Source organism: Bos mutus, chromosome 13, assembly GCF_027580195.1.
Source record: "Bos mutus isolate GX-2022 chromosome 13, NWIPB_WYAK_1.1, whole genome shotgun sequence".
In the NCBI taxonomy this organism is placed as follows: Eukaryota; Metazoa; Chordata; class Mammalia; order Artiodactyla; family Bovidae; genus Bos; species Bos mutus.
In genome coordinates, this window is record NC_091629.1 from 42165280 (window position 1) to 42183011 (window position 17732).

At 57.4% G+C, this 17732-nt stretch overlaps 1 protein-coding gene across 1 annotated transcript; it reads right to left on the reverse strand.

The window, feature by feature from the left end:
- Positions 1–348: 348 nt before the first annotated feature.
- On the reverse strand, positions 349–17294 carry NPEPL1 (aminopeptidase like 1). The gene is made up of 12 exons (XM_070381490.1): positions 16861–17294; positions 16010–16195; positions 15276–15446; positions 12226–12315; positions 11699–11780; positions 9903–10045; positions 5490–5567; positions 2868–2968; positions 2517–2640; positions 2115–2291; positions 1599–1709; positions 349–1068 (listed from the first exon to the last, which is right to left on the reverse strand). Exons 1-12 carry the CDS (start codon positions 17008–17010, stop codon positions 910–912), a joined length of 1572 nt encoding a protein of 523 aa, XP_070237591.1. The 5' UTR covers positions 17011–17294; the 3' UTR covers positions 349–909.
- Positions 17295–17732: the final 438 nt, after the last annotated feature.

The following is a 17732-nucleotide window of genomic DNA, read 5'->3' on the forward strand; positions in this document are numbered from 1 at the left end:
CTGGCCAGGCTATGCCCTTCAGCTCCTAGGATCCTGCCCAGGGGGCTTTCGGTTGACCCTGTGTAACACTCGCCTTGTGCCGTGCCAGGGATCAGGACACCTTCCCTGCAGACTGAGGGTCGTGGGAAAGTCCGAGGTGCCCGCCCTCCAGAGCCTGCACTCCGAACCTCAGAGCCCAGCTGGCCCTGGGCTCTCATCTGCAGGAATGAGGTTGGCAAATTTCACCTCAAAGTCGGGTGCTGGTTTGGGAGGAGATGGTGGCACCCGGAGCCTCAGACCCACAGGCAGGTTGTTGGGCTGCTTGCTAAAACGGGCTGGAGAAAGAGGGAGACAGAGGCAGAGGTGTGATGTGGTTTAGCCATGTTTAATTCAACTTGCAGTGAACTCAGAGGGGCCCGAGTAGACATTCCTTTTGCTCCATAAAACCTGAACCAAGTCGCCCCATCCTTTCAAAGGGGTGGTCTGTTGGAGGCAGGGACTGCCCCAGCTGGAGTGGGGCCTGGGTGCCCTGCAATGTGGGTGCCATGTACGGAGCCTGGGGCTGCAGATGGGGCCACCGGCACCCACTGTGGGGCCCAGGCACAGGCGGGGGTCTTGAGGGCCACGTGGACAAGAGCATCAGGGCCGTGCATGCGTTCTGGAGCCTGGGGGTCGTGCAGGGGCCCCAGGGAGGGGCACGGTCTGCAGAAGCTGGCGGGGAATCAAACATAAAACAAACCCAGTGCTGCCCACTCACCCCTCCCTGGGCCCCCCGAACCCTGAGCTGTCTCCTAAGACACAAGAAGGAGCTGTTTCCGTCACCATGACAACTAAAAACAAAACATCTCAAAGTATAATCTTCCAATTGCTTAGAATTAATCAGTGCAAAGTGAGGTAAAGTGCCCAGTGTCACTGGGCAGGGCGGCTGCGTCACACAAGCCTGCGCCTCTTGGAGTCCCTCTCCGCGTCCCCCTCCTGGGCGTCCACGTCGCAGCCAAGTGGGGATACCAGGTTCAGCAGAGGGTCCTCGGAGGCCTGGCCAAAGAGTGCCAGCAGAAGGGCCACACCGAAGCCCGTGGCGCGCTCGCCCTGTGGGTGAAGACAGTGGAAACCTGTGCGGCCAAGCCCCCCACCCCAGCAAACCCGCCACCATGGGAGGGCTCTTGGACCAGGGCATCTGATTCCCCATGCACCCCCCAGCCCCCTTCCCTGTCCTGTTCCACTCAAAGCCGGTGGAGGACGAGCTGTGGACACAGCCCTGGGTTCTCCTCCCCTCCCCTCTCCTGGCTCCTCGGGGAGGAAAAGGGTGAGACCAGGGCCCCTGGGCCTCCTGCCGAGGACAGGCGGGTTGGGAAGGACTGCACACAGCAGCCACACTGTTCCCAGGGACGAGGAGACCAGAGGTCAGGGGGGACCACAGCTGGCCGTGTGACCCTCACACAGAATGTTTCCGATGAGCTCAGCCTGTGCTCTGGAGCCAGAGAGGGGCTCTGGATGCAGGAGAGAGTGGGAGCAGCCAGACCCGTGGGGAGGGGCCAGCAAGGGAAGCAGAGTGGCTGGCCGGCCAAGGAAGGCCTAACGGTGGGGTGGGCAGGGGCACCCCCGGGGCCCAGACTCACGGCGTGCACGGGCGCGGCGATATCCAGGTGGACCCAGACCCCAGGCCAGTCGAAGCCGATGTGTGAGGCGATGAAGAGGCCAGCACAGGAGCTGGGGCTGTTGTCCCGGTCCTGGGGTAGAAGGCAGTTGTAAGCATCCACTGCAGCCATGGTGGGGGTGGCCACGGTGGACACCCTGCGCCCTCCTGACCCCCATCCTCAGCGACCACCTCTCCCAGTGTCTGCAAGAAGGGGCCTGGGGTGGAGGGCCCAGTGTGGAGAGCAGCAGAGAGGGTCCCCGTGGGCCTGGCAGCTGGGCTAGGGGGTCTGCCTTCACCCTGGGGGCAAAGGGGGAGCCAGCGATAGACCCAGTGGGGACTCCATAGCGGGGAGGATGCCCCAGTGCCTGCTGAATGGACATGCTGTGGGGAGACCAGTGAGAGCTCCATCCCCTTCCCTGATTTCTCCCCTCCCCTACTCAGAGCCCAGATCTGGGCCCTCACAGGGGGACCAAGGTCCACCCTGCTCCACACCTACCGCCACCGAGTTCTTCATGTCGGCCACGGCCGAGGTGAACTCGCTGAAGTGCAGCTCTGGGCAGTACACCAGCGGGTGCACCAGGTCCCCGCACTGTCGCCCGGCCTTCACACAGGCCGCCTCCCACTCGGCACTGTTGGTGAGCACAGCCGCGTGGTACTTGCCTGTGGCGATGCCCTGGGCATGCGGGAGAGATGTAGAGAGCATCACCTGGCGGGTTGGGGGACACTGAGGACAGAAGAGGGGCTGACAGAAAACAAGGCAGAGAAAGAGACAGGGAAAGAGGGCCCCCACAGGGGCCCTGTGCCAGTGTTCCCTCCAAGGTCCATGGGCTCTGTGTGCCTGCACCCTCACAGACAAGCTCTGACCAGGTGATGAAGCAGAAGGGACAGGGGGGCCCACCTGAGCTCCGGTCAACGTGGCCATGTCCAGGATGATGTCGGCGCCCAGGTCCTTGCAGGCGTAGGACACGCCATCTGCCAGCACCAGCCTGCCCTCAGCATCCGTGTTGTTGATTTCCACAGTCCTGGGGACAGCAGACACCCCACTCAGAGCCCCTCCTCCCTGTCCTCAACTGCAATGCAGTGCCTAAAGGTTGGAAAGGGCTTGGCCCCCTAAGCTGGGGGGCAGTCCCCAGACCCCGTGGGCCCCTGACACCTCAAACAGGGACCCAGCCCCCATCGCAGGCACCCGGGGCTCTGGGACAGCACAGTGGCGTGGGTGCTATGAGGAGGTGGGCGGGGTTGGCCTTACTTTCCAGAGTACAGCAGGTGGATGTCATCCGGCCTTGTGGCATTGGGCCCCACGGAGTTCTCAGCCAAGCAGAACACTGCATGGAGAGTGTCTTTGAAACCCTAGAGGCGGCAGACGAGTGGATAAGAAAGCTGTGGTATATGTACACAATGGAATATTACTCAGCCATCAAAAAGAATGCATTTGAATCAGTTATAATGAGATAGATGAAACTGGAGCCTATTATACAGAGCGAAGTAAGTCAGAAAGAAAAACACAAATACACTATATTAATGCATATATATGGAATTTAGAAAAATGGTAACGATGACCCTATATGTGAGACAGCAAAAGAGACATAGATGTAAAGAACAGACTTTTGGATTCTGTGGGAGAAGGCGAGGGTGGGATGATTTGAGAGAATAGCATTGATACATGTATACTATTATATGTGACATAGATTGCCAGTCTAGGTTCAATGCTTGAGAGAGGGTGCTCAGGGCTGGTGCATTGGGATGACCCTGATGAATGGGAGGGGGAGGGAGGTGGGAGGGAAGGTCAGGATGGGGAACACATGTACACCCATGGCTGATTCATGTCAATGCATGGCAAAAACCACTACAATATTGTAAAGTAATTAGCCTCCAATTAAAAACAAACAAACAAAAAAAAACCCGGAGGGAAAAGGGCAGAGGCTCCAGTTATAGGCTGGGAGCATCAGGGGCAGGAAGGATGGTGACAGGCTGGAGCTCTCTGACACACAACAGAGAGACAGACAGATGGGTCCAAGGAGCAAAGATCACAGCCCCCTGCACTCCCCACCATCCTGGCAGTGGGCCCTAGAGCAGGGTCCCAACAGATGCCAGGCGACGCAGCATGTACCCTAGAAGCGGAGCTGCCTGCTAGGTTCAAGTCTGTGCTCAGCTCCTGCCTCCTATCCATACAATGTGGTCAGCGGTCACAGTGTCTAACCTCACAAACCTGCTGATCTTTAGCTTTTGAGGTAGGGCTTTTGACTTTGATGACCTTGACCCTTTGCTGTTTCCCTGTACCTACACTCAGGTTGAGTGCACTAAGTTCCTGGAGGCACAGTGACCCCCCCACCCCCCAGTGTCCCTCAGGGCAGCCACAGAAACCCCTGTGTGGGTGCCCCTTCTCACTCCCACGCTCACCACACTCGACTCTGACGTTAGCATCTGTTGGTCACTCTCACCTGAGACAATTACTGTGCTGTTGTTTGCCAAAAGGTGGGTTCCCACCTCTCTCCCTTGTACTGTTAGCAACTGGGAGGCCACTGTGAGGAGATGACTTGTTCCTCTTGGTGTGAGCATGGACTCTTACTTCATTCTGTGAGTGATGACCCTCATTATATACTTTGGGGCTCAAATGGAGGCACATTCCTTTTCTTAAAAAATGAGTTACAAAGCAGGAGGAATCCGAGGACCACTTCCAACCACCAGCTGATGAACCAGCCTTAATTGCCAAGTGGTTCCTCGCCCATAGGAAGGGTCTACCTGCTGGGGCACCAGCCACCTGTCCAGATGCCAGGACAGACCCTCCATGCGCGCAGTCACCCCAAACCCATAGCTGAGACACCAGGCAGCACAGCCGCCTGGGAATTTGGCTCCTATTATTGGACACTTTCCTGCGAGCCCTTCCCAGAGTGCCCCCCAGCCCCGGAGGCTGGGTATGTCCCTTGCATACTTGACGAGCTCATTAATGGAGTAGGTAGCAGGCCTGGCTGAATCTGGTCAGGTGGGCTGGGTGCTGCTGAATGGGGGCTGCATGATGCCCCCCAGTACAGTTGAGACACCCCCCGCCCAGCACCCCTTAGGCCGAGCCCCTCCTCCCCTCCAGCCTTTCTGCTCCCCTCGTGGGCGTGGCTGGGCAGAAATCATTTGCCAAGATCTTTTTGCTTTTGTTTTCTCTGGAAGTCTCCCCCTGGGGGTCATGCTGCTCAGGCAGTACCTTTGAGGAAGAGGGGCTTATGCTTGGTGACTGGAAGGGCTGGGCTTTTCAGAGTTACCTGAAGCAGCCATGCTGAGAGGTGAGTGGCCCTGGATGGCCAGGGCGCCCCATGCCTCTGCTCCATAAACATGCTCTACAGTGTCAAAGGGCAAACGTGGGGAACAGCCACGGCACTGCTTATCGACCAGGCCCCCAGCTCGGGAATTTGGCTCCAATTGTTGGGCTCTCTGAGGCCTGTGTGTTCTGGGTGGGGAGCACGGAGGCCTCTGGCTGCCCAGGTGTCTGGGCTCAGTGTGGCCACTCCTGGTATTCCAGGACAGACCCCAGACCTCTTCCACCAAACAGCAGCCAGCCCCTCCAAAGAACCCTGCCCTGAGTGCCAGAGCCCAGGGCTGAGCAGGCAGCCAGCCAGCTCCAAAGCACCCTTCCCATTCCGGTTGGGGCGGGAGGGGTCTTAGGACTTAGCGGAGGGCCCATGATGCCAGCGGGTGCCAGGCAGAGAGGTGACATGCCCGGGTGGGGTGACGCTCTTGGCGTGAGGAGCCCTGACTGAAGCAAGGAGCTCTGGGGGCCCCAGGGACCCGGCGCGGGAGTGTGGAGGGGGACGGTGCCAACCACACAGACTCAGGGGGCTCTGGGGAGGAGAACCAGGGAGGAAGTCAGGGCCCCCCTCACCTGCTTGACGGCGGCTCTGAAGGCCCCCAGGACAGCTGCGGCGCCCCCGCAGTCCCTCTTCATCCCTGGCATGGTGGTCTGTGGGGGCAGGAAGGGGCGAGAGAGAGGTGAGTGGATGCTGACACCCCAGCAACAGTGCTCTCCACTCCAGTCCCCACACCAGGGCCCCAGAGGCACAGGAGCTGGCGCCAAGTCACCTGAGTGCCTACAGAACCCAGGAAACGCCACTAGTCACCCAGGGATCCTCCAGAAGCAATGAGAAGCCAGAGTCAAATTTACCAGGTTGGGGACGCACGTCCAGCTTGAGCAGAGCTTTGGGGGTTACTGAACAGAACTGTGTGAGGTTCAGTGGGGACTTCCAGAGTGGCCTGGGTCAGAGGCTGAGCTGTGCCCAAGTCAGCCTGGGGGTCTGTCTGCAGTTCCTCCGTGTCACGACCTTGACCACCCATCCAGGTTAATGTGAGCTCTTCCCAAATGTCATTAGTCACTGTGATACCATCAATCCCACTCCTGCCCCAAGGGCACTTGCCACCTGTCTGCATTCACGTTTCCTGGGTGACGGGGTCTAGTGAGGGAGTCGCTGGAGACCGAGGGGCCCTCTTGCCATAGAAGTAAACACCATTTCCTGTACACTAGTTGAGAGCAGCTAAGCACTTTTACGGTTTATGGGCTCCCGATGCTAATTGACAGGCTCATATTTTAAATTAACAACAGGTCATCGGATGTAAGGATTCGGGACCAAAATGTACCAATTTTTCTGAGCCCTTATTGGATTACACGAGCTGAGAGTTTTAATGGAAAGTATTTTTAGATATAAACTGAGCTGTTTTTACAATTAAGTTGAGCAAAAATGACTCAGCTAGCACTACTGGAAATAAGCTGTTTTGACCTAACCTGCGAGAAACCACGAGATTGTTTAAATGGAATAACGGGGCCTCAAACTGAGAATCAAACCTCCTGCAGGATGGCCACATGGAAAATGGCTGAAGATGGCCACTGAATCCCCGTGTCCCTGGACACAGAACAAATGTCGCACCACCAACGCAGCTCCATAGACTGAGTCAGCCTCGTGGATCCCACCTGGCATTCCTGTTTTTATAAAAGAAACTATTTCCACAGGAACGCTTTCGTCACTGTTGGGTTGCTGTTTGTGCCGATGGGGCAGTGGCGACCTGGGGCCTGTGGGAACTGGTGGTCACTGGGTTAATTTCCAGGCCTTTAGGAGACAAGGTGGTGCCAATTTCACTCAAGTCTTCTTGCTGAAGCAGTGAAGTGATTAGCTTTTTAAAAACCTCAACCGTAGAGAAGAGTCATTCCCAACACTGTCTTGGTGGCATGGAAGGGGTAGGGGAGGTCCTGTGTTTGCTCCCTGATGCCCGGCGCTCGGTTGTGGTCAGGCAGCTGGAGCCCAAGCAAGAGTGGGCACCAAGTCCTGAGCTCAGTGAGCCTGTGCTCTCCCACTACCACTGTCCTGGAGGTGGGGTGGGGGGAACCACTGACAGACTCTGGGGATCCAGATGCAGGTATATGCAGACATTTTCTCGAAAATGGCCAGAGTGAGCCTCTCACCTCCAGGAGGACAGCTGGCATTACTTGGTAAAACTGGAGCTTTCAAGCAAAAAAAAAAAAATCAGGGTTTTGGAAAACTTGTATCTGCTTCCATGATGGCAACCTAATACTCAACTTCCTACATGAGATAGATGATGATATTAATAAATGTAACTTTTTAAAATATTGTATGCTGAAAAGCGTTAAAATCTGGAGGTACGGCATAACTCTTTAAACAGTGTTTTCCAAATAGCTCATATGTGATATCATAAAACCATGCATTCAGACTTCAGGATGGACCCACAGATTTCAATGTGGCAGAGCTCACAGGCGTGGCTTCAGATCCCCTGTTATAACTTACCTTTTAAAAACTCCCACTTGTTGAGTTTTGGTGTAACAGCAAAGAAGAAGGTCCTGAGTTACCTGAAGAAGGTATTAAAATGCTTCTCCTTTTTCTAACTGCTGAAGGACTGGGGCCAGATTTTCTTTTTTATATTTCAACTAAAACACATCGCAACAGACTAAATGCAGAAGCAGATGTGTGATCACAGCTGTTGTCCACTATGGCAGACAGTAAAGAGAGCTGCAGAAATGTAAAATGGTACCACTGTTCTGGTTAATTTCTTTTTTTCATTTTGGAAAATACAGTCCTATTCATAAGACTGCATTATTTACAGTGGCATGCAATGGGGTCATATTGGTCTTTTTAATGAATTAATAACTATCTTTAAATTTTCCCAATTTTAATTTCTAGTAGACAGCTAGCAGACATCGCCCTTATAAATAAAATCTCTTTCGAGATCAGTATTTTTTAAGAGTGGAAGAAGTCCTGAGATGAACACATCTGAGGCCCCTTAATTCACACTGATCCTGATTTGCCTTGAAAATCTCTGAAAACAGCCAGGACTGTTCCTGCAAAATTGGGAGAGGGTGCCACCAGCAAAATGACTAACCCTCAGGAAGCCTTGCTTCTCACTCCACCCTCTAACAAGCCAACGTCTGAATGAGCCCACAGATCCATCCCCCAAAATGCAGCTGCTAATGGGGCAAGAGCCCCTGTCAAGGGTGGGGGAGGAGGGTCAACACCAGGTGTTAAGAATTTAAGAACAATAATAAACCAACTAAAAGCTGAGTTAGATCAGAAAGAATGCTGATCACTGAAGAACTGATGCTTTCAAATTGTGGGGCTGGAGAAAACTCTTGGGTGTCTGTTGGACTACAAGGAGATCTAACCAGTCAATCCTAAAGAAAATCAACCCTGAATATTCATTGGAAGGGCTAATGCTGAAGCTCGGATATTTTGGCCACTTGATGCAAAGAGCCGGCTCATTGGAAAAGACCCTGATGCTAGGAAAGATTGAAGGTAGGAGGAGAAGGGGACGACAGAAGATGAGATGGTTCGAAGGCATCACTGACTCAATGGACATGAATATGAGCAAACTCCAGGAAATAGTGGAGAACAGAGGTGCCTGGCGTGCTGTAGTCCCTGGGGTCACAAAGAGTTGGACATGACTTAGCAGCTGAACAGCAACAAAAGCTTGTTTGCTTGTTGTCATCAGTGGTAAAAGAATTCCTCCAGAAGAAACCCTGTTGTTGGTTGAAGTGAGTCCTTACCACATAAATAAAAACTTCAGACCTGCCTGTCTTAATTCCTCCTCCTTCCAGAAACATTATCCTACGTGGACACTAATCACCGCCAGGGGCACAGACTCCTCAAGGCACTCTGGTTCTGAGGCAGGCAGGCTCTGGAGGTGGCTGGTGTCCACGGCACCTCTGACAGTGAGTTCCTGCCTTCGGATGGCGGATTCGGCGTAAACACCGGGAGCAGTGAGCCCTGCTGCTGCCCACAGTCTAGGGGAACCACCTGGGTTGTGCTGTGTAAGACATTTTTACTCCACAGACATTTGAAAGTTACTGGGGTCCATCTCAAAGAACCAGAAACACGGACACTGATGATTTGGGGAGTTTCTTGGGAAGTGGGGTCTTTTTTGGTCTCTGCCGAGGGACCCTTTTGTTAGAGACTTTCCCTGAGTGTATCAGTTGCTTCATGTGACAGAAAGTCTTCAAAATTAAAGTTAATTGTGCTCTTTTGGTGGAGAAGGCAATGGCACCCCACTCCAGTACTCTTGCTGGAAAATCCCATGGACAGAGGAGCCTGGTGGGCTGCGGTCCATGGGGTCGCTAAGAGTCAGACACGACTGAGCGACTTCACTTTCCCTTTTCACTTTCATGCACTGGAGAAGGAAATGGCAACCCACTCCAGTGTTCTTGCCTGGAGAATCCCAGGGACGGGGGAGCCTGGTGGGCTGCCGTCTATGGGGTCGCACAGAGTCAGACACGACTGAAGCGACTTAGCAGCAGCAGCAGCGGTGCTCTTTTGGATCAACTACAGCGCAGAGACTGACACACCTGGCATGTCCATCTAGCGAGCAGAAACACGTGAAGAAGACCAGTGTGATAGAGCCACCGACACTGGCCAAACTGAAGGCTGGACGGCAGGGCTGTGATGCTGGCGTACGCCACCACAGGAGAACGACGTGGAGGTGTCAGCTTTTTTGTCAGAAATTACTCAATGCTATTTATAAGTGTTAACCGATGGCTGTTTTCTTTACCTGTACTACAATACTCATAATATTTTACTGCAGATGGTCACAAAGACAGTGGGCATCACCCTAGGACCTTTTCCTCTTCTTCTCCAGATTTTCTGTCCTGACTCAGTGCAGGCGTGAACGGTCTGCCCCTTGGAGGGGACGGGGCCCCGGGTCCTCCCTCCTGGATGCCCCAACAACTTGCTCTTTCCTCCGACACCTGAGAAGGGGCCGCCCTTCCCCGCCACGTCCCCCCAGCCCTGGTCCTGCACCTCACCTTTCCCTTCATGCTGAGACCCCCGGTATCGTAGACGATGCCCTTGCCCACCCAAGCGATGGTCTGGGTGGCTCCGTCTGGGGTGTGGCTGAGGACGGCCAGGGCCGGGGGATGGATGGCAGCTTTGCCAACACCATAGATTCCTAGGGAAAGCATAGGACTCGTCATGAGGGCTCAGGCCGGGCCAAGTGGAGGACTCCTGGGAGTCCCCCAGAAATACTGCTCTCCCCACAAACAGCTGCTGGCCTGTGGGTGTTCCTCTGGGCCACAGAGCCTGGCCATGTGAACCAAGTTCCCCGCCCTCTCCTGCCCCTGGCTGCTGTGGGATTGGGGGATGCAATTGAGTTCTGTGTGAAGTAGTGTTAGGCAAGAAGACTCGCTGAGGAAAAAAAAAAAAAAAAATTGTATCATTCCCAGAAAGCAGTGAACAGGACTGCAAAATGAAGAGATTTTGGATAATGCTTCAAGGCCGTTCCAGCCCCGCTCACCCTCCCATCACTGACCCCTCCATGCACTCAGCAGGCGCCTCCCTTTCCCAGCTCACCCCAGCTGCTGCCTTGCTGTCAGTTTACACGCCCCAACTTCTTGAGAAAACCATGGCTTGCTGTGGGCAGAGGTCACACCTCAAGGTACCCTGATAATCTAACCGAACAACTGTAGCAACCAGGACAAGAGCCAGTAATGGCTGCCTGACAAACTCCTACTCATCCTGCAAGACCTGCTGCAAATGTCACCTCCTCTGTGAAGCGTTCCCTGACAGAACTGCCTCCAGCTGCAACTGGCTTACATGACTGTGACAGGCAGCTCGAACAAGCCCCCACGGATCCCCTCTGGGCATTCATGATCATGTGGGTCCTCTCCTCTCCCCTATGAGGGCAGGACGGCGTGTCTCAGTTTCTTGGGACGTGGCAGGAATCGTCCAAGAGGAGGTTACAGAAACAAGGCCTCTGGCTTGTGTGCTCTTTCTTGTCTCTTGCTCAGAGACCTCAATCTGAGAGCAGCAGCTGCCACGTTGCAAGCTGCTCAAGGACAGGCTCACACGACAAGGAGCAGCCGGCTAGGTCTCTGATGGCAGGGTCATGAGTGAGACTTGCTGGGAGCCCGTCTTGGGCCCCGGTTGAGCCTTCAGGTGACCGCAGCCCCAGTTAACACAGGTATCACGGCCTGGAGAGACCCTGGGCCGGATCCAGCTAAGTCACACCCAGTTCCCCACCCACAGACCTGCACTGGAAGGACCGTGCTGCTCTCAGCTGCTGCCTTTTGGGGTAACTGGTTTTGCAGCCACAGATAACAACCACAGTGACCTTCCCAACCCTGTTCTAGTTGTCACTGCGCCTTGGTGCCTGGGAGGTGGGAAGGATGGGCCTGGCAGTCAGGGAGGGCTCTCTGAAGAGGTGGTCTGTGAGATCATACTGGGGGAGAGTATCCCAGGGAGAAAGAGCCATGAGAGCAGGTCTTGATGAGGATATGAGCTTGCGTATTCGAGGAACAGAAAGGCCCTGCTGGGCTGGCCTGGGGAGCAGGAGAGCAGCGCGGGGGAGGCTGCAGAGGGGGCGGACGGGGAAGGACTTGGACCCTGTGGCTTCCAGGATCTGAATCAGGATCTGAATCGCTGCCTCCTCTTTCCCCCGGGGATGAGCTGCTTCCCAGGGTCTGGCCTGGGGGCTGGACACAGGCTGGTTTCCTGTGGGGTGAAGCTTGGGACAGCACAACATATGGCCTGGCAGCCCCCCAGCCCCCCAAGTACCCCAGGCCTCTGCTGAGGCCAGGACCCTGGAGGACTGGCCCCCACCCACCTCCAAATCCTCTCGCCTTCAGCTCCTCATCCCGGATAACGGTTGGGACGATCCCCAGTTCTTTTCCAACTTTCTTAATCTCCTGGATGCGTTTATGGAAAAAACAACAACATACAACACGTGAAGATGGCTTAAAATGAGGGTGAGGCCAGGGACAGGGGTGAGCAGATGCCTTGTGGTGGGAGAGGGGTGGGCCGGGAAGCTGAAGCCCTGACTCTCGGCTCTAAGCATGATTAAACCCAGGAGAGGAGGTTTAATCACCTCCAAACTCTGCGATTTCCTGTGGCTCATGGCTCGAGTCCTGCATGGGGGCCTCAAGGAGGAGGCTGTGTCCTCCCTCCAACCCCGGCTGAGGACCGGGGGCCCCTCGGCTCCGGGTGGATGGCAGGACTCTGTCTGCAGCAGCCCATGGCTTCCCCAGATGAGGTGCAGAGACTGTGGACCATCCCCTGGCAGCCCTGGGATTCCTGACTGTCCCTGGGGTCGATCAACACCATCCCACCCCAGCGGACCCCAGGGCCACGAACCTCAAGGAAGGTGTCTGTGTTCATCTCATTGCAGGGTGTGTCCACGATTCGGGCTGCCAGCCGCACGCCTTCTGTGGCACTTGTTAAACACTAGGAGAAACAAAAGGCTGTCACTGGGGTCCTGGCACAAGGTGGAAAGTGTCCCTCATTGCCAACAGCCAGGACCCACAAGTGTCAGAGGTACACATCTCCCAGGGAAGGCTGGGCAACGAGAGCAGGTGGAAGGGAAGCAAGAATTGTACCCATGACCCCAGCTGTCTACAGAAAGACCCCTATGGCTGCAGAACCATAGAGTAGCCCTTTGGCCTAGCATCCTCTCCTGATTTACATGGGGCCCTCCTTGCTTTCTGAGCCTCGTCTCCTGTTCTGCCCCTTACTCTGGTGGTGGGTGGCCTCCTGCCTAGCCCTGAGTGCACACCTCATCCAGCCTCTGCCAACCCCATCCCCCTCTCCCAGGAGGAGGTGATACCCTCTGTTATGGGAGTCTGAAGCCCTGACCACCAGGGGAGGGTATCAGGAGGGTTTGGGGAGGTGCTCAGGCTTCAGTGAGGTCAAGAGGGTGGGACCCCATGATGGGATTAGTGCCCTTGTAAGAAAAGGACGCAGCTGCAGAAGCCACCCTGATCTGGGATGGCTAGGCTCTGAGATGGCCAGCCTTTGGCAGTCTGAGAAACAAGCATCTGTGGGTTAAACCCCTGTTGAGGGGCTGCTGTCATGGTTGCCCAGGCAGACCAAACACCTTTGCTTCTCTAGCCAGGGTCCCAGACACCCTTCGAGGTACTTCTCTCAAAGGCCACATGCTCCAGGAGCCTCTTGGAGCCTTGCAATGGAGAAAAGGCCCCTGGACCCGCTGGGGAGGCGTTTTTCTCATGTGGGCCCCATGGGAGTATCCCAGACCCTCACCCTTCTTCCTGGGCACCTGATGCGACACTGCTCTGGCCACAGGGCAAGAAGGGAAGGACACAGACAGCTGCGCCTTGTGCAGAGGGCATGCTCATGTCTCTCTCCCCTCAAAGCTTCTGCCAAGAGCTCCCATGTACCTGACTCAGCCCTGATGCTCAGCTCTGCCTCCCTGCTCTGTCCCACCTGGCCCCCCAGCATCCGTCCCAGGGCCTGGTTGCCTTAAGAGAGAAATGGAGTGTGGGTTTGGCAGGGATGTGGACAGCGTCCAGTTTCTTGTTGCCTCTTCCAGGCCCACAGGAGTGGGAAGGCCAGCTCTGGGTCCCTAACAACAGCCCAGTCCCCTCCCAGGTCCCTGCATGTTCCCAGGTAGTTAACCCTTAAACCTCAGAGGCAGAGACTTGACAGCTCAGATCTGAGGCGTGCCATGTGGTCCCCACAGCCTGGCAGCAGGCCCTCCCCAGGAAGGGTGAGGGTCCCCACCTGTGGGCATCAGAGACCCTTGGCTGCTGTCTGGGGAGTGTATCAGCACCCTGAGGGTTGTCTCAAGGGAGGCAGGATGCCGGCCTCATGACCCTGTGAACGCAGGGCTCCTCCACGCAACGCAGCAGTGGCTCAGGTGAGAGGGCGCACCTCACTGTGCCTTGATCGCGTCAGAAAGCAGCATCATTCACTCACTCATTCATTCACCCACGTCTATGTGAGCACCTGCCGTGCACCGGGCTCCACACTAGACTCTGAATCCAAAGAGGCCCAAGGACGTGAGTCCAGCAGAGACTCACAACATTAAATGCGACGGAGGAGGAGGGTATGAGAGGCCACAGGGACCCAGGTGGGAGGGAAAGGCCACACGCGGCGTCAGAACCTCACACTTACGATCCCAGATGGGAGGAAAAGACGGCTGATGGATGGCAGCTGTGGTTAAGGCCCGGGTCTACCCCTTGCTGGTGTGGCTGCACTCAATCACTTAGTGTCTCTGAGCCTCAGCGTGTTCAGCTCTCAAGCGGGGATAAACAGACCCATCTCATGGGCAGTTGTGGAAATCAGGTGTTTGTACACAGGTGTGCTCAGAGCAGAGCCCGACATCTGACAAGCACCCATGAAGCACTGGTCATGACGTGGTGGGAAGCGGGAACCAGAGCGGGGCATCTTGAGGCAGCCAGGCCATTAGGAGGCTGCTGCCTGGTCCCAGAGAACCAGGCAGGCACCGTAGGATGGGTGGGGTGTCAGAGCCAGGGAGACTCACCAGCTCACTGGTTCTATCACACACAAGAGAACTAATGTGCACGGGACCAAGTCCCCCCCACTCTGGAGGTGGGCATGGGGCTCCCACACCAGTGAGAGGCACAGAGGCTAAACTCAGATGTACAATCTCAAGTGAGGATGTCTCTCAGCTGGCAGGTGGGAAGGGTGTGGGGAGGAGAGAGGGTTCCAGGTGGGTGGGGGCCCTTCAAGGAAGGATGACAAGTGCTCTAGTCTGGCACGTTTGGCCCCTAGAAGACAATGTCAGGAAGGGGATGGGCGAACTCCACGCTGGTGAGCTGAATGAGGAAGGGAGTTAAGACAGGCCAAGCAATCAGACCATGTTATTAAAGGTTTGAAGAGCAAGGTGGTGAGATAGTGGATGAGGGGGTGCTAACAGGGCCTGAGACAGAGTGAAGTGTGAGGGAGCAGAAAGGACCACCTGAGTCTGGCATTTGGAAGGGGGGCTGCAGGTGGGAGGGTGAGATCATAGCCACAGGTCTGGGAGGGTCACCTGGCAGTCAGCCCACACACGGACTCAAAGCTGGAAATTACCTCCAGCCTTGCCTCGCTTCAAAAGGATTATTCGAAGGACCAAATGAAATAACATATGTAAAAGCGCACCATAAAGGGTAATGTGATATATACACGGGCGGGATTATTAGTATTAAAACACAAAAGCGCCTGGTGCGAGGTAGGTGCTCATAAACACTGGCTGAATGGAATTGAATCCTGAGAACAAGACCACCTTGTGGGAGGGAGCCTGTGGCCTGGCTTTGGAAAGGCCCCGGGGGCCTGCTCTCTCCAGCAGCAGCAGCCCTGTCCTGTCCTCCCAGGGAGTGTGGGGGAGAGAGCACTGCCCAAGCTGGCGGGTGGAGGGGGCACGGTCTGAGCTTCTAGACACCCACTTGCAAAGTGGACACTTCCACTGGCCCGTTGTCTTGTCCAACCAGGAAAAACTCCACCGTGACGGTCTTCTTCTCTGTGCGCCGAGATGCCCCTGAGCGGTGGGTGAAGAGGGGGAAAGCGCGGGCCAGGGCGCAGGCGGAGGCGAAGGCGTCAGACCGCTCACAGACCATCTGCAGCACCAGAGAGCAGAGCTGTGGTGAGGGGAGCGGAGCGGGGGAGGGGACCCCGGGGTCGCCCCATGGGAGCCCCTGTCAGGAAGTGCTTGGGCCCCACAGCCGGGTCAGAGGTCACTGTGGAAACAATCTGGCCAGAGATGCCCCAGCAGGGCCTGCATCCCGGGGGCCTTCCCCGGAACCATGGTCCCATGATGGGAGAAAGAAAATGTCAGCCGCCAGATGTGGTCCACCGCCTCCCGAGACCTGACAGCCGGACGTGCAGGGCCGCACGGTGGATGTGGGCTCAGGAGGTCTGGGTCGGAGTCTCAGATCTGCCACCTACATTGGTCTGGGGTGCTTACGTCTCTGGGACCTCAGTTTCCCTGTCTGTAAAGCAGGGGTGGCAATGTCCAGCCGTGGACCAACGTCCACTTCTGAAGATACTGTGGCCAGAGTGCTCTGCGGTCCCAAGACTGAGCCGTGGGAGACACAGATCATGGCCAGTACGGCCAGCACACTGCACACAACCGGCAGCCCGGGTGGGGCGGGTGTGGGGCCAGCCTCTCAGGAGCACTCACCAGAATACACCGATGGGTCCCCGGCGGCAGGCAGGTCCGCACCAGGCGGGTGATGAAGTGGGCAGCCGAGGGGCTGTTGTGGCGGCTCACCCTGGAGGGCAGGGCGGCCACGGTGGCATAGTTCAGGTACAGGGGACAGCTGTCCGTGGGGTTGGGGTTGAGCGTGCTTAGCGCGGCCTGCCAGAGCTGGATCAGAAGGGGAGACACAAGACAGACACCAGGCTTCAAACGGCTGCCTGCCAGGAGCACTGCGTGTGGACACCGGCATTGCTCGCTAAAATGGGCACTTTTGCAGCTTCCCTGGCACCCTGGATCCCTAATTAAGACGTGTCACATCTCACTAGATAAGCGCGTGTGCGTCTGCTGGCACACGTCCACCCTCGTGGGATTAAGCACTGGGGACTTAAAAGGCCAGTTTGGGGGCTGCTTTGCCACAAAGGCACTGGGGTGAGACCAGTCAGGGGTCTTGGAAAGGGGCAGGCGTCACCACCACGAGGGCTCCGGAAGGAGGGTTCGGAAGGCGGCGTCAGGGCCCCTCGAGGGCACTTCCTTCGCACCTAGTGGGCTCTGCCAGCTCTGCCCACGAGCCTGCGGCCCGGGTGGGTGCAGGGCATGAGTGGCTTCCGGGCGAGGCTGCTGGACGGGAGCCAACGCCTCGGGTTCTCGGGAGGCGGGCGGCCCCGGGCCTCGCCTGCAGGCCTAGTCCGCCAGGCACACCCGGCCGGCTGACTGGCGGGCTGGGGGCGCCGGGCGGCCGAGGCGGGGCCTCCGCGGCCTCTCCGCTGGCCCAGCCCCGCCCGGGCTCTGCTGGCCGGCGGGGCGGCGCATGGCGGCCGGCGCGGCCCGCTCACCTCCTCGGTGACCCGGGGCTGCAGCTTCCCGCGGACGTGGCTCCAGGGCACGCGGTGCAGGTGGTGCAGTTGGCCCAGCAGCAGCAGCGGCCGGCTCTGCGGGTCCGCGTCCCCGGCGCTGGCCTGGAACTGCAGGCCCACGTTCGCCATCTTCGCCGGCCCGCGCCCCCCGCCCCGGCCGCCGCGCCCGCCGCGCTCGGGCTCCCGCTCCGGCCGGGCCTCGGCGCCGCCCCAGCCCTGCCCGGCCGCCGGCCCCGCCTCCCCCGCCGCTCCGGGCCGCTCGCGAGACGTGCAGGGCCCGCCCGGGGCGCGAGGGGGCGCCGGGCCGGCGGGGCGGAGGGCAGGCCCCGGCCCAGAGCGGGCCCCGAGTTCCGCCAGGCCCCAGACCGCGCGGGGCAGGCCTGGCCCGACCAGGCCCTGTCCCCGGCAGGCCCCAGGTCCTGCTAGGCCTCAGATCGCCGCAGGCCGGCTCACCCCGGCCCTGATCCCCTGGTCCTCCCGCTGCCAGGGAGGAAGCACTGCACTTCCGGGATGGGGCCCCGGCCTTGGCAGGCTGCCAGTGGACCCTGGTGGCTCTGACCTCCAGCGGGTCCTGAGTAGATGCGGGCCCAACGTCAAGTCTGCCCCAGCCCTGTCCACCAGAGCAGAGTCTCGGTGAGGCCTGAGCCAGCCCAGCCCCAAGGACAGGCGCGCCCCGCCCCTGGGTCTCTGAGCCGCGGTGGTGGTCCAGGGGAACCCGCCCCACTCTTCTCCCCACCACACGCTGTCAGTTTGGACTGGCTTGGGGATTCTTGGACTCCACGGTCCCCTCTCCTCACTCAGTGAGTTCCTTAACCTTTCTCAGACCCCCACTATTTGCTGGGCACTGACCT